Source organism: Onychostoma macrolepis, chromosome 05, assembly GCF_012432095.1.
Source record: "Onychostoma macrolepis isolate SWU-2019 chromosome 05, ASM1243209v1, whole genome shotgun sequence".
NCBI lineage: Eukaryota > Metazoa > Chordata > Actinopteri > Cypriniformes > Cyprinidae > Onychostoma > Onychostoma macrolepis.
In genome coordinates this window covers 7734984-7749142 of record NC_081159.1, presented here as the reverse complement: position 1 = coordinate 7749142, position 14159 = coordinate 7734984, and the positions used below count along the sequence as shown (strand labels likewise).

Genomic DNA, 14159 nt, shown 5'->3' with positions numbered 1-14159 from the left:
TACTATTTTACTAGCACATTTTCCTGCTGATGCTGTTCACAGACAAGCTTGTCTGAGTTAGCGGCTGTAGCCAAGGAAGGCAGGGCTTAGTAACAGGAAGGTCTGTAGATGTTATAGTGGTATATATTATAAAAGAGGACTTCTAAAACAAATTATTTCGTTTTTAATGAAGTGTGAAATTTCTCTTCCTGAAAACACTAGAAGACAATGTAGAACTCAGTCAAGTGCAGCTCATTAGCATGGAAGAATGCATGAGAGCAGACTTCAGGCTGTTTACCTAAAAATCCTTAGAAAGCCCTTGTAATTCCCACCAGGATGCTGAGAACACAGTGTTTGTTTTTCACTGAACATTTTATGAATGAATGAAGAAAACTAGAGGAAGAGAGAACCATGCCAAATACACCCTAGTTTGATTTTTTTGATCGTAAGATGACTTAATGCAGAATCTGACTTGGGGGTAAAATGTTACTTTAATCTCAAAAAACTGTAGTCTGGGGAACTGCACTCAGCAGCTGATCCATGAATGTGTGAAGTGATGTTCAATAAAACAACATAAGGGAATATTATTTAAAGAGTTTAATGGACAGCTCTCCCTTTAGATGATGATGAAGTGGAGCCTGCGGTGTTTGAGCCTCTAATGCTGTTCCTCTGTTCATCCTCAGAGAAGATAGTGCTGAGAAACTATACATGGGACACGAATAAAATAATTATTTCTTATTATATAATTAACAATATGTTTAATTACAAGGAATGCAATTCAAATTTAATCTCATAAAATATCCAGCTATAAATTCATTTGAATGTGAACAGCATTACCCTCGGCATTCTCACTCCCTTGTTGATAATGAACTCTCTGAATGCCTGAACGCCATGAATCTGCTTCAGCTCTTCATCCTAGATGACAGTAAAATATGAATGGACCTCACTGGGTTGTCTCATCATCAGCTGTCACATTATTTGCTCCTTTTATAACTAAAAGATGCTATAAAAGTCACCTTCTCACTCAGCTGTTCCTCAAAGTCCAGGCCTCCTGTGATATCTGCTGGGGCTCTTAGAGGATCATTGGCAGCCTGGGGTCTCTTGGGTTTATAGACCTGCCATACAAACATAGATGAGACTTATTGATCCACAGTTTTGGGTAAACAACACAAAATTTAAACATTAAGGACCAAAACATTTTCCACAACCTGATTTAACTCTTTAGCATCTTTATGATGTTCCTCTACAGAGCTGGAGAGTTTTGCTGGAGTTTGATTAGGATGAGTCTTCTTAATAGGTAAGGTCAAGGAGGGTTTCTTTTCATAGTCACTTTTAAACAGATCCAAGATGGTTGACTCTGTCAGATCACTGGTCTCTCCACCCTGAGATAAGGGGTTAAATAACCTTTTAGGCTTCATATTTGATCCGTGTACTTTAATGTGTACATAAAGAAATATTACCAGTGAAGTAATCCATTCACAGAAGAGCTTGATAATCATCTGCTTTTCATCTTCTTGCACTACAGAGTGTAGGTGTTTAACTCTTGCCGTCTGATCTTCGACACCCAAAGTTTCTTTGAGTTGCTGCCATTTATAAGGATTTCTTGGTCTGACCTCTTTACATTTCTCCTCTTGTGGTCTTGGGGAAATGTGAGAAGAGTATCAGGAATGGTATTACAATATATACTGTATATAACATGTACTTGTCTGGTCACCTACCAAATGAAATTTGACATTGACATAGGAATACCGTTTTTAACCTAAAATTGTGGCCTGTCTCATCATTTTTGGAATGGGATCAGAACCAAAACCAGTAACATGTGCTCAAAAGAAGAAGGAAGGAAAATCACTTGATGGTGATGGGTGGTTTTATAGTCTCCGGAGTTGAGATTTCACAATGTGCACTGCTTTCTTCTAGATGCTCCATTGGAGAGGTTATGGACAATTCTGCCTTCGTGCACATATCAGGATCCAGGACCGACAACACCTGATCAAATAGCTATTGAAAAATTTGAATACATTTGGATGCATTTTCTATACTGTACATTGCAATTAATATTACATGTATTATTCTTTGCTTTGTCTCTTCTCATATTTAAAGCTGCTGCTGTTAGAGGCTTCTGCACCACTAGCAGTACCAAATGGAATCGCAAAACAAGGACTGTTTCTAAACGGGTTTCACAAACACTCCCTCAGCTTCCAGTGGTTGCTCAAAAAAAAAAAAAAAAAAACACAAAAAGGGGCAGGAAAAAGCCACTGTTTAATTTCCATGACTTTCCAAGAGTGGAAAAATCTGTAGAAATTAATTACACCAGTCAGAAGAGAGAAAGTTGTCAAATTTACTGTCACTACCTAAGCAACTGTATTAGAAAAAACCCACTGCAACACTGTTAGTTTTTGTGGTTTAATATCAGGGTAAAATAACACAAATAATAAATGTTCATATAATTTTTAAATATTCAAAAGTTCAAATATTCAAAGAGATTGTAGATTCTGATTGGCTAAATATGCCATGTTCTGATTCATTTATCTGTTTTGGCTGTCAGAAATTCGTTTCTCAAATTGTGCCCTGCTTCAGTGATATTTGTCAGCTAATAGGATTTTATAAGTGGTATTTTAAAAAATGACTAACAGCAACTTTAACATGAGTTGAAGTGTATTTACATGCATAAAATAATTAAATCATAATGACTACAATTAAACATGGTTACCTCTGGTGTCATACCACTCTCCAGATGAGGATAGAGGGCCAGGGGGTGTTGTTTGAGTTTGTACTCGACAGCGTCAATGAACTCACGCTGAGCTTGACTCTGGGGATTCTGCTTTGAGTAACACACTTGATTTTTAGTCAGTCTCTTCTGTGGGAACTTCACTGAACAAGCGTGATTTGGCATCCCAAAGACTGCAGGGGAGGGTCCACTCTTACACTGGGTGAAAAGATCTTTATGGGCTGTTGGGTAACCGTCTCTAAAATCATCCAGGCCTGGGGATAAAAAGCGCCATTTGCGACTATCTAATGACCCAGATAACTGTTGCTTTTGCCTTAGATCCCTGAGATATTTTGTTTTTAGCCGTTCCTTAAACCTGAAGACAAAGACAAGAGTTGTTGTCATTCCTTTTATGCAGTAACAGATGAACTCTGTCACTTAAAGATATTGTTCACCCAAAAAAAGAAAACTAGATTAGATTTGGATAAATTTGATTTGGATAAATTTAGCATTGCATCACTTGCTCACTAATGGATCCTCTGCAGTGAATGGGTGCCGTCAGAATGAGAATCCAGACAGCTGATAAAAACGTCACAATAATCCACAAGTAATCCACACTCCAGTGCATGTTTGTAATAAACAAATAAATCAAGACTTTTTAACTTCCATAATACAATTCCAAAAAACAAGTCCATAATAATGCTTCCTCCAGTGAAAAGGTCCATCCGCTGCTGTCCTCTCTCATCAAAATCCATCAACATATTTAAGAACTATTTTGAACTGTTTTCGCTTGTAAATGGTGCTTAATATTTGCATATTTCTCCCTGAAGACCAGACAACTTTTTCACTGGAGAAAGCAATATTGTGATTAGGGAATGAATTAGTTTATTAGAAGCACACAGCTTTTCACTTCACAAGATGTTAATTGATAAACTGGAGACGTGTGGATTACTTGTGTATGATGGTGATGTGTTTATCAGCCTCTCATTCTGATGGCACCCATTCACTGCAGAGGATCCATTCGGGAGCAAGTGATGTAATCCTAAATGGCCTGAGGATCTTGCACTGGCAACAAAATGAACAAACAGTACTGAATCTAACTGGATGGTCAGACGTTGCCCAGGAGAAACATGAGAGTCAGCTAGAACGTTTAATAGGCGAATTAGTTAATATAAAGTGTATATTTACTAGAAAACCTGTTTTTATTGAACCGTTTCGAACAGCCTAAGGGAAAAAGGAAGGAAACCTGGAACAGTCTTCTTAAATCCACAGTTTTTCATGTTAAAAGTTGGTACAATTTAATTTAAAAAGTATTTTTTTAGTAACACATTAGTTATAACCGATTTTGGAATTAATGGAGGGGAAAAAATTGCGGTCGCAAAATGTGCAACTTACCAGGGGAACTTAATGTTTTCCACCTGTCCATTTTTGAAAGACATTTCGCTCGTATAATGCTTCTGTATTATATTTAAAACGATTCGTTTTCTCTGTGTTCATCAACACAACGTAATTAAACTATCCCCATGTTTGAAAGTCACGGTAAAATCCGGACACTAGTGAGGTGAGTTGGTTCTGTTGCCATGGCAGCACAACGCTCTGGTTCTTGTAGTTCTTTTAGTGCCTCCACTGAAGATGAAGGGAGCGTTTAAACCACAAGAGGGAGCTTTGTGATAATGGTACAGCTGATAGGAACACTATTTGACCGAAAATTATTATAGAATAAACTTTTGAATTGCTGAATATGTATCTAAAAACACTACTGTGGTTCTCACTGAAATTGTTTTTTTACTTTTACTTCACAATGTATTTTTGAATGCTCATCCTATGAGTGCACTGAAATGTTGACATAAATGTGTCGATTTGTTTATTATCATTAATATTCGCGGTCTTGTGCAATATCCCTAAAACAATGCCGCTTTTTGTATTAAGTGCAAAGAACAGGAAGAGACAGCAGTGGAACTTGTGGGTAAAGAGATGTTTTTGCCTTTGAAATTTTTGCTTTGATTAGCTTGCTTGACTTACTTCTTGCATGAATGATTTACTCTTAGCAGGATGTGGAAACAACAACAGTGAGATTTTGCTTAGGAACCTTCTATTGGCACCATTCAGTTTTGTTGTTCAAATCTCACAAATAACGTCAAACCAATTAATGATCCATCAACTCATTCGAGCTGGACATGATACTGTAAGTTAATAATTCACGTAACTAAATTCAAATTAGGCACATGGTTACAGTCTGAGTTCACACTTAATAAGAGGGGACGGTTAATGACCTGTGGGCGGCACAGAGGATGCCCTGTTCTTCAGGCAGTTCAATGTTGTTTATGGAACAGCTGTGGAAAAATACTGTTGGGCTATTCCAAACATTACAGTAATGTCCTGGGCAGGAGGAGATCTAAACATTCCCTGGTGAACACCCTTTTAGAGTAATTAAAACTTTCTCATCTAATCAGCTTTAGAAGTTTTTCTACATTAGATCCTTGGGAAAAGTACAGCACGGCTGTTAGAAATCATCATTAAATTCTGGCAATGGGTCAGCTTATATTTTGAAATATGGAAATGAGTGCATTAAGTGTTCCGGGAGTGGAGAATCATCTCTAAGAAGAAATAACATGAATCAGAGCTGGCAGAATTTTGATATGTCTTCATTCTTAATGTGTTCTATGTGCCTGGATCACGGGATCTTCTCATATGTAGCTGTTTTGAGGTTAAACTTCACTTAGAGCTACTCATATCCTCCTAAATGTAGACTTATTCTTCTGTGGAAAATAAGATATTTTGTGCTTTAGTGTTTTTGATGTTGTTGGTGGGGGTGGTCCTTCTTTTGTGTTCATCAGACGAATGAAAGTCATATAGGTTTGGATAGTCAGTAAATTATGACAAAATGTTCATTTTTGCTGAACTATCCATTTAAATTCAAAATTTACTCACCCTCAGCCCATTCAAAATGCTGATGAGATTTTTTTCTTTTGTTGGATTTGGAGAAATTTAGCATCTTGCTCACTAATGGATCTTCTGCATTGAATGGGTGCCGTCAGAATGAGAATCAAAACTGATAAAAACATCACAATAATCCACATGTAATCCATACATCTCCAACATCTCGTGATGTGAAAAGCTGCATTTTTGTAAGAAACAAATCTATCATTAACACATTTTAATGTAAAACTGTCACTTTAGACAAAATACCAAAGGTCTATAATCCATAGTAACACTTCCTCCAATGAAAAAGTCCATCAGCTGTTGTCCTTTCACATCAAAATCTACTGCCATATTTGCTTAGAACTGTTTTGGACTATTTTGCTTGTCCAAATCTGTGCATATTTCTGTCCTGATTCAAACCAGACAACTTTTTCACTGGAGAAAGCACTATTATGGATAAAAGACTTGTGAAGTGAAAAGCTGTGTGTTTATAATAAACAAGAAGTTAATGGATGGACTGGAGTGGTGTGGATTATTGTGATGTTTTCATCAGCTGTTTGAACTCTTATTCTGACGGCACCCATTCACTGCAGAGGATCCATTGGTGAGCGAGTGATGTAATGCTAACTTTCTCCAAATCTGTTCTCATAAAGAAACAATCCTGGATGGAGTAAATTCTGAGCAAATTTTCCTTTTTTAGGGTGAACTATTCCTTTAAGATGCAATATGCATAATCCGGGTGAAACCCAAGCTTCCAGTAACCGATAAGGAAGTTTTTTAAGGTTCAACAAACTTCCTTTTCCTTCCCAAACAAAATGAGTAAGTAAGGCTGACTAATTTCATGTGAGCATGTCTTGACATCTGCAGTAATGTGACGCTTGTGCGTGACACCTACAATAGAAGCTCTTTTAAACATTTGTGAGAGTAAACACAAAGTAAATTTAAATGCTATGTATTTGTTCTGCACACACTTACAGTAGAACAAACTTCACAGACTGTTCAGAATTAACGTGGTGGCGTGACTGATTCCAGGAATCCGTGTGTGTTGAGGGTGTAGCCCGGTGCACCCTATACAACCAGCAAGGAGTTGAACATTAGATCAAATCCCTTTCACTCCATAGTTTATTCATCTGTTTAACACTTACACTCCCTCAGCCAGCATACTTTTATTCAGCACGGATGGAATAAATGGACCAAAAGTGACAATAAAGACATTTAGAATGTTACAAAAACTTCCATTGAAAATAAATGCTGTTCTTTTGAACTTTTTTAGATCAAAGAATTTCTGAAGGAAATGCTGAAAATTCAGCTTTTAAAATCTATTACAATAGAAAAGAGTTATTTTAAATTGTAATAATATTTCACAATATTTACTGTATTTACCGACCAATAAATGCAGTCTTACACTGTAAAAAATGACCGTGATTTTAACGGTAAAAAACTGAAAAAGCTACGGTAAAAACCTGTTAAATGGTTAACGGTAAGTTCCCCTAACATATATGGTGAAAAACTGTAATAGACATTTCAGACAATTTTACGGTGAAATACCGCTTTTGGAAGCTAAAAAGAATGTAAAATTTACAGGGAAAAAACGTAAATTAACGTTCCTAGAATTCCCTGCATTGCATTTCAAATTTTGTTTGAATTTGATGTTTTTTCTTTGAAATAACTAGGTTTCTTCTTAGTTTTTTCTTATCAGTTATGTTTATTAGGGTTGTATGTTACATCTAATGTTGTTAAATTAATGTTTATTGCATATTTCAGTTTAATGAGTCTCACCATGATGGTGTTTAGTGCTTGTGTGAATGACACTGTGCACCTTCTATATATGTTATTATTTAAAAGCTGCTAGTGATGGGCTTTGGTTCATCATGTGACTCTCATCACCACCTGCATTTGGTGGTTATCAGTATATTTCAAAGGTACAAAACAGATTTCAGTACTTCAATAGGTTGGTATATTAACATTATATCAGTTAATGAAATTACGGTATTTAACTGTAAATTTAAGTTAAAACCGTAAAACCTAAAATGTTGCTACCGTATATTTTACGGTAGAATTCCGGCAACCACAGCTGCTGTTTTTTTACTGTAAATTTTACGGATTTTTTTTTTTACAGTGTATGAGAATAAGAGACACACTTTTGAATAATGTATATTAAATTGCTCCCATTTTGTATTGCAAAAATCAAATATGTAAAATGTCTTTAAATATAAAATGCTGGAGCAGCAAGAGCTGGAATTTGAATTTTCCCCTGAGTGGGATGTTTCTTCCATTTGCACAGACTCAGGGGAAATTAGCCAAACAGAAAACACAGAAGAACAGTGGTAATTGTTTATAGAGCCCTTTTCCCCATGCAGGGTTCACTTCTGCTGCTGAGACAGGTAGAAGTGGGCAACCCTACAGGGCCAATGGAATTTCCTCAGAGCCAAACCCTATGAAAAGTATTTATCAGAGCATGTGATGTGCCAGAAACTGGGGAGCTCAGTTTCCCACAAAGGACAAATGCCTTATGTAAGTTTTGAGACAAAACACACAAAGGAGGAATGGTCCCTTTGATGATCTGAGTGTTAAATGGACAGCCAATGTAGAATAGATACCAAACGGCAATAGAACATGTAGAGGGTTTCACTTTTTTTTACAGCTGAAAAAAAATTGATTCTTATGTTCACCAAGGCTGCATTTATTTGATCAAATATATTTTACCATGTATTATTTTCTGTTATGGCAAAGCTGAATGTTCAGCAACCATTACTCCAGTCTTCAGTGTCACACGATCCTTCAGAAATCATTCTAATATGCTGATTTGGTGCTCAAGAAACATTTATTATTATTATTTGAAATGTGGCTAAACTTTGGCTGACATTAAAAACACTGATCTGATGATAAAGAACTTTCAAGGACAAAGTAACAGGATAACACAAATCATTTGGGAAGGTTAGGCTAGTGGTCGACACAAAGACAAAGGAAGGAAACGTTAACGTCGGAAACATACCAATCACCTTTTTGTTTACGGTAAAAATCAAAAGGTCCTACTTGTACATTTTCCAGAGATTCAAGGTAGCGGAATCACTATAATGACTTTCAGCTTCCCAAAACATGCACATCTCCTCAAGGGAGCATTCAAATCCTTTTGTGTTATTTATACTTACTTTAAATCAGTAAATCATCAATGAAGTTTTTAATAAAACAAAGATTATGTTTTACAAGAATTTACTACTTCAGTTTTTGTTTTTATACTTTTTGTTCTTTTTTCAGACAAACCTGATAGTTGAAGTCATCTGGATCTGTGGTCAGTCCACGTCCACTCCCTCCACCGAATCCCATCATTCCTTATGTTTAAACAATGGTTTGTTGTAGTTGTGTAACTTCTCTCTCAGCCGTGAGAGATTCACTACCTTAAACAAAGAACAATACAGACACGAAAAAAAAATCACCTAATTGTAGGCCAATATTTTAAAGCCCATTTTATTGATATGTTATACATGAAGGGAATCATTTATCAAGACACTTCCCTCTGAAATAAATTCTATTTTCCCTCCTATTTCTCATTTTTGCGACAAGCTAAAAAGACTGGCAATTACACAGTGTTCATAAAGGGGCCGTTTGTGGCCTCAGTGAGCTGCAGAATAGAATCTCACAAATATAAATTCAGCATTCTTTACCTCCCATTGTACTTAATGGTGTGAGGCAACATCAATCACATCTCCTGAAAAGGTCTGGCTCTTCTCACTACTCCCACAGTCATTCCTTAACCACAGTCTGCACCAGCCCATCCTGGACGGTGCCAAGAGCCTGTTAGGAGCTGAAACAAACACATTGTACCATCCTGTACAGAGCTGCATTTCCACACTGTATCCCAATGAAAAATCCAGAGGGACTGATGAGACTTCAAATAGTGTTTTATGTGGTTGTAGTAAAACAACTGAACATTTAAACACTGAAAACAATGAGAAAGATCATGTAGAAAAACACAGATTAGGTTATAGTTTGTTTAATGGTAAATTGAATGACACATTTGCCTGATACCAGGTTTCCTTGAGTGGAGGAACAGGTTCAACCACAGTTTATATTTGTTTAGTTTTCCTGACACTTATGCTCTAGGACTATCCTGCTGTCTCATTTACAGACAACTTTCTTCCCTTCATACATAATTCATCGGATGGCACAAAGTGCATCATTTTTTAAGTAACAAGACTGTACACTAAATCAGTCACATTATGCAGGCATTACTGTTACTGGTTAAAGAGATAGTTCACCCATGAAAAGAAAATTCTATCATTTACTCACCCTCATGTCATTCCAAGCTTTTACAGGCCCATATGGAAGCCCATTTCTGCCAAACAATTCTGAGAAATAATAAAGAGTTATTGATTTTTTTTTTTTTCACAGTTCCGAATTTACATCTCGCAATTCTGAGTTTATATCTCACAACTTTGACTTTTTTCTCTGAATTTTGAGTTTACATGTTTGTTTTCGCCACAAAACACAAATATAAAAAACAGGAAACTACAACTTTTTACCTCACGGTTCTGACTTTTTGCTCACTATTGTGAGTTTATATTTCACAATTCTAAATTCATTTCTTGCAATGACTTCTCAGAATTTAAAAAAAAAAAAAAAGTCTGAATTGTGAGATATTGCAAGAAAAAAAGTGTGATAAAAAATTGCCATAACCTTTTTTTTTTTTATCCCTTGGCAAGCTTCCGCACATATGAGGTGATAACTTTGTATGAATTTGTACAATGTGAATCGTACAAAACCATACGATTTTAAGGAAAAAAGCAAGCATGAAGTTTCACTTCTAAACATAATCATAGGGGGCGCAAGCAGATCATACGAAACATTAATAAGAATTAGCCTAATTCGCCAAAATGTAAAATAGTTCCAAATTGCTAGATTGTTATTTCAACAGTTTTTCTTCACACAGTGTAAGAGTCTATGGACAAAAACACTTTGAGATTTATCTTTTTTTGTGTTCCATAGAAGAAGGAAAGTCATAAAGATAAAGTGAAGCCATTCCAGGTAGGTGTAAACAAAACGAAGGTGGATGTACAAGAGTGCTTTAAAAGCTAGTTTATGAGGCATTAAACATATTTAACTGCTGTTCTTTCCCTGTTGTTCAAACTTGTCCTGCCTTTTTCCATATGCAGAAGTGCAGCACCCAGTGAAAATGCATCTTTGTGAAAGGAGGGGCAGACAGAGAACGTGACTCTCTCACTGTTTGTGCCAGAGGTCATATCAACAGACCAACAATCACAAGCTCTGTATCTTCAAAGGGGATATACGTAAGAAAATTATGTTCTGCTATAATCCATGGCAGAACATGTTCAAAACCATCTTTATATAAAAGACCTTTGTATTTTTTTGAATGGTTGTATTATTCGCAGTTTGCATTTGTAAAGTTCAGGTTAAAACTAAAAATGTTTTGAGCTTCTCCCACAAGTGGGTTTAGGAAGAAGAGCAGCTTTAAAAATGTATGTAGTTTACTGCATTGCAACAAATAGATGTCAAGGAATATTGCATCATGCAGTGTAAAAAAAAAAAAAAAAGTGGCAAGGTGGACAAAAATATAAAACACTGCTAACCAGATTTATGAAGTAAAGAAACATGGATGCACTGTACACTGTTCACATTTTACAACATCATAGTGCATCATTTTAGGTAATCAGTGATTTATTTATCCGTTCCAGTTAAACAGTTAAGATATGGAATGGCTTTGCTTGCTACTGCTCAATAGGATGATATCTTTTATAAAAGTGGTTATAGATAAAGATATTGTATAGTCAACATGCCTAAACCTACTGACTTTCAAAAGGCTCGTCATTCTTTGAATGAAAAAAGAAACGTTCATTCAACTCCTGCAATGGAGTTGTTGTTGTTTTGTTTTTTGTGTGATGTATTTGTTATTCTTTTTCTTCCTCTTTAATGTGTGGTCATTTTTAAACGTGTCGAGCGAAAAACAACACTAAACAAATAAATAAGTAAAGTTTAAGATGTTGAATTAGGAAATGTTTACATAGCCCTCGCAAACCCTTCCTTTTCCTGTACTCAACAGGATGCAACAGAAAGCAGTTTTTGCGTCATCAACACACGCGGCATGCACAGAAGTCTTCAGGCGGGCATGTAAAAAAAAATATTTCTTTATTTTAAAACTATACATTCTGGTCACCAAGTCATGCTATTCACTTGTCAAGTAATGTTTTTGTCTGTATTGGGGACATTTATAGTTAGGGAAGTTATAAAAAAAAAAAAAAAAGAAAAAGGAATTTGCAACTTTTTATCTTACAGTTTGGAAAAAACTCACAATACTGAGAAAAAAAGTCTAAAATGTTAGTAGTTTCTAGAATTCTGAGAAAAATGTCAGAATTGTGAAATATAAAATAATATCAAAAATAATACATAAAGTCTTGTGAGATAAAAAGCCGCAGTTACCTTGTTCTTTACTCTGTGGTGGAAAAAGTCTGAATTATGAGATAAAATGTCACAATTAACTTTTTATTGTTTATATGTTTCCATATAACAGTAGTTGAATAAATACATTATATAAATTTAAATGGTCATTGTGGGTAATAAGAAACTGAATCAATGTACTTGAATTACAGTTGATTTGACATAATCCATTCATAAAAGTTTACTGAGACTAACTCTACTTTTGTGAAGGCATACAGTCTTGTTAGAGCAATGTTTCTCCTCTACCTCCTGGTGCTTATAGTGATTTGTTTTCACTTCTCTTATTTTCACAGATGCTTTCTGGCCTGAGCATCCTTAACCCCCCAAGAGAGCTTTGATAAAAGTCACATTAACCCGCTTGGAGCAGTAGGCAAATCAGGTTTGGCATTACTGTCTTTTCCTTCAGTTTAACTTACAGTTAACTTTGTCTTTTATCAATAAGTTCACAACAGTTCACAATTAAGTATGGTTAAAGTGGATTGATTAAGCTTTATGACTTTACTATATCACAGGCCCATAGTTACTTTATGATGTGTGATGTGGCTTTACTGTTAAAACATATAGGCCATACAATAAATTCATCTCTCTGAGGAGTGCACTCAATGACTACCTTAAGGAATTTTTTTATTTTTTTTTGCATGATAATATTAAGCACTCAAAAGCTTAAATGTGTCCTACAGGGACATTGTCAAATGAACATTCTGTCACATTTGTAAAATAAAGCTTTGTTTAACCCCAGGGGATGCAGGCATTTGAGAGGATGGGGGAGGGTCACACTTAAAAATAAAACTTCTTTATAACACCTATGGTTTCATGAAGAATCTTTAACATTCATGGAATCTTTCCATTAAACAAATAGTTAAAAAAAATAAATAAATTTAAAAAATCTTCACACCAAGAAAAAACATGGTTCTTTTAAGAACCGTTCACTGAAAGTAGAAAGTAGTTCAAAATAGCTTTTCGCCGCAAAAACCTAACCTTTATTTTTAAAAGTGCAAGTGGGCCCAATTTCTGAGAAAAATACTGAAAGAGTTTCCCTGCAAATACTATGTCAAGTGTCTTGGTGTAACAACTCTTGCACCAACTCACCATCTTTATCAGTAACATGGCAGCCTGCCGTGAGAAGGCCAATGACCTCGAGGTATGCTGATATCTGTTACATGTTATAGTAAAGTTCAGCAGTAAAGTAACTGTCTTTGAGGTATTTTCCAGTCCTTTTATGGGTTAAAATAGGTACTAATGTTGGTAATTCAGTTTCCTAGGATACACAGTTGTTTTCTTCTAAACTACTCCAGTGATGCATGAATTCAAATCAGCTTCTCTAGAAACTACACCCATTTCCTAGGAGTTATGCTTACTCATAAAGTGACAGTAAGCCTGGTATATTTTAAGAAATATCCAAAAAGTTATATTTGATTTTTGTAACATAATATCAACAAGAAAAAATGTAAATGCACATTAAATATGGCCAAACTAGCAATTGGGGTTCGGATTTAGCCCATTCAAAATATTTTCAAATTTATCGAAAAAAATAAATTATAATGAATTATAATAGTGAAAAACAGCTTCAAAATCTTACACAGAGCTTTATTTTCTGTGGTAGTGAGATACCCACATCTTCATCAAACTTGCAGGATGCGAGCAACATCAGATTTGCAGCGTGCTTCAGAGCTGAGGGCTTCCTTTAAATAAACTCCGCCCCGAAATCAGTCGATCAAATTCGGCATCGCACTTCTGAGCCCTCGGCCAATCACCTTCCTCCGGGGGCGGTCCTAGACCGGTGGTCCGGGAAGACGTCATCCAATAGAATCGCGAGTTCCTCGGACAAAAGAGATGCGACAATCATCGCTTACCTTGCGAGCCGCCCATTATTCATGTTCATTCACTACTCATTTAAGGAGACGCGACAGTAGATAGCGGAACTCAAATTAAGACCTAACGGTCTCAGGGTTGATGTCTTTTAAAAACACAAAAACGTCCCGCTGAGTTGTAACGTCTGTTCCAGTGGATTTGTCAGCGCAGTGTTATTGTTTGTATGACAAGTTTGTATATTTTAACCGCACATGTATCCAAATGAAGCACTTAATGTACTATATTA

The 14159-nt window shown here is 35.8% G+C and overlaps 1 protein-coding gene and 1 long non-coding RNA gene across 5 annotated transcripts; one reads left to right on the top strand and one right to left on the bottom strand.

Moving 5' to 3' along the window:
* Positions 1 to 147: 147 nt before the first annotated feature.
* On the bottom strand, positions 148 to 12059 carry zgc:158260 (uncharacterized protein LOC571389 homolog). Of its 4 annotated transcripts, XM_058774839.1 has the most exons (12): positions 12044 to 12059; positions 9899 to 9957; positions 9274 to 9413; positions 8873 to 9006; positions 6584 to 6676; positions 2690 to 3062; positions 1829 to 1977; positions 1440 to 1617; positions 1188 to 1361; positions 996 to 1094; positions 817 to 894; positions 148 to 681 (listed from the first exon to the last, which is right to left on the bottom strand). In XM_058774839.1, the coding sequence occupies exons 4-12, from the start codon at positions 8887 to 8889 to the stop codon at positions 577 to 579; spliced, it is 1266 nt and encodes a 421-aa protein (XP_058630822.1). In that variant the 5' UTR covers positions 8890 to 9006; positions 9274 to 9413; positions 9899 to 9957; positions 12044 to 12059; the 3' UTR covers positions 148 to 576. The 4 variants fall into 4 exon arrangements, with proteins under 4 accessions (XP_058630822.1, XP_058630825.1, XP_058630823.1 ...); XM_058774842.1 differs by lacking the exons at positions 6584 to 6676; positions 12044 to 12059; XM_058774840.1 differs by lacking the exons at positions 6584 to 6676; positions 8873 to 9006; positions 9274 to 9413; positions 9899 to 9957; positions 12044 to 12059 and adding an exon at positions 4082 to 4261.
* LOC131540248 (uncharacterized) lies at positions 10778 to 12419 on the top strand. Its single transcript, XR_009271232.1, has 3 exons — positions 10778 to 10896; positions 11667 to 11734; positions 12355 to 12419. It is a non-coding gene; the product is annotated as an uncharacterized LOC131540248 (long non-coding RNA).
* The last annotated feature ends 1740 nt before the right edge of the window (positions 12420 to 14159 follow it).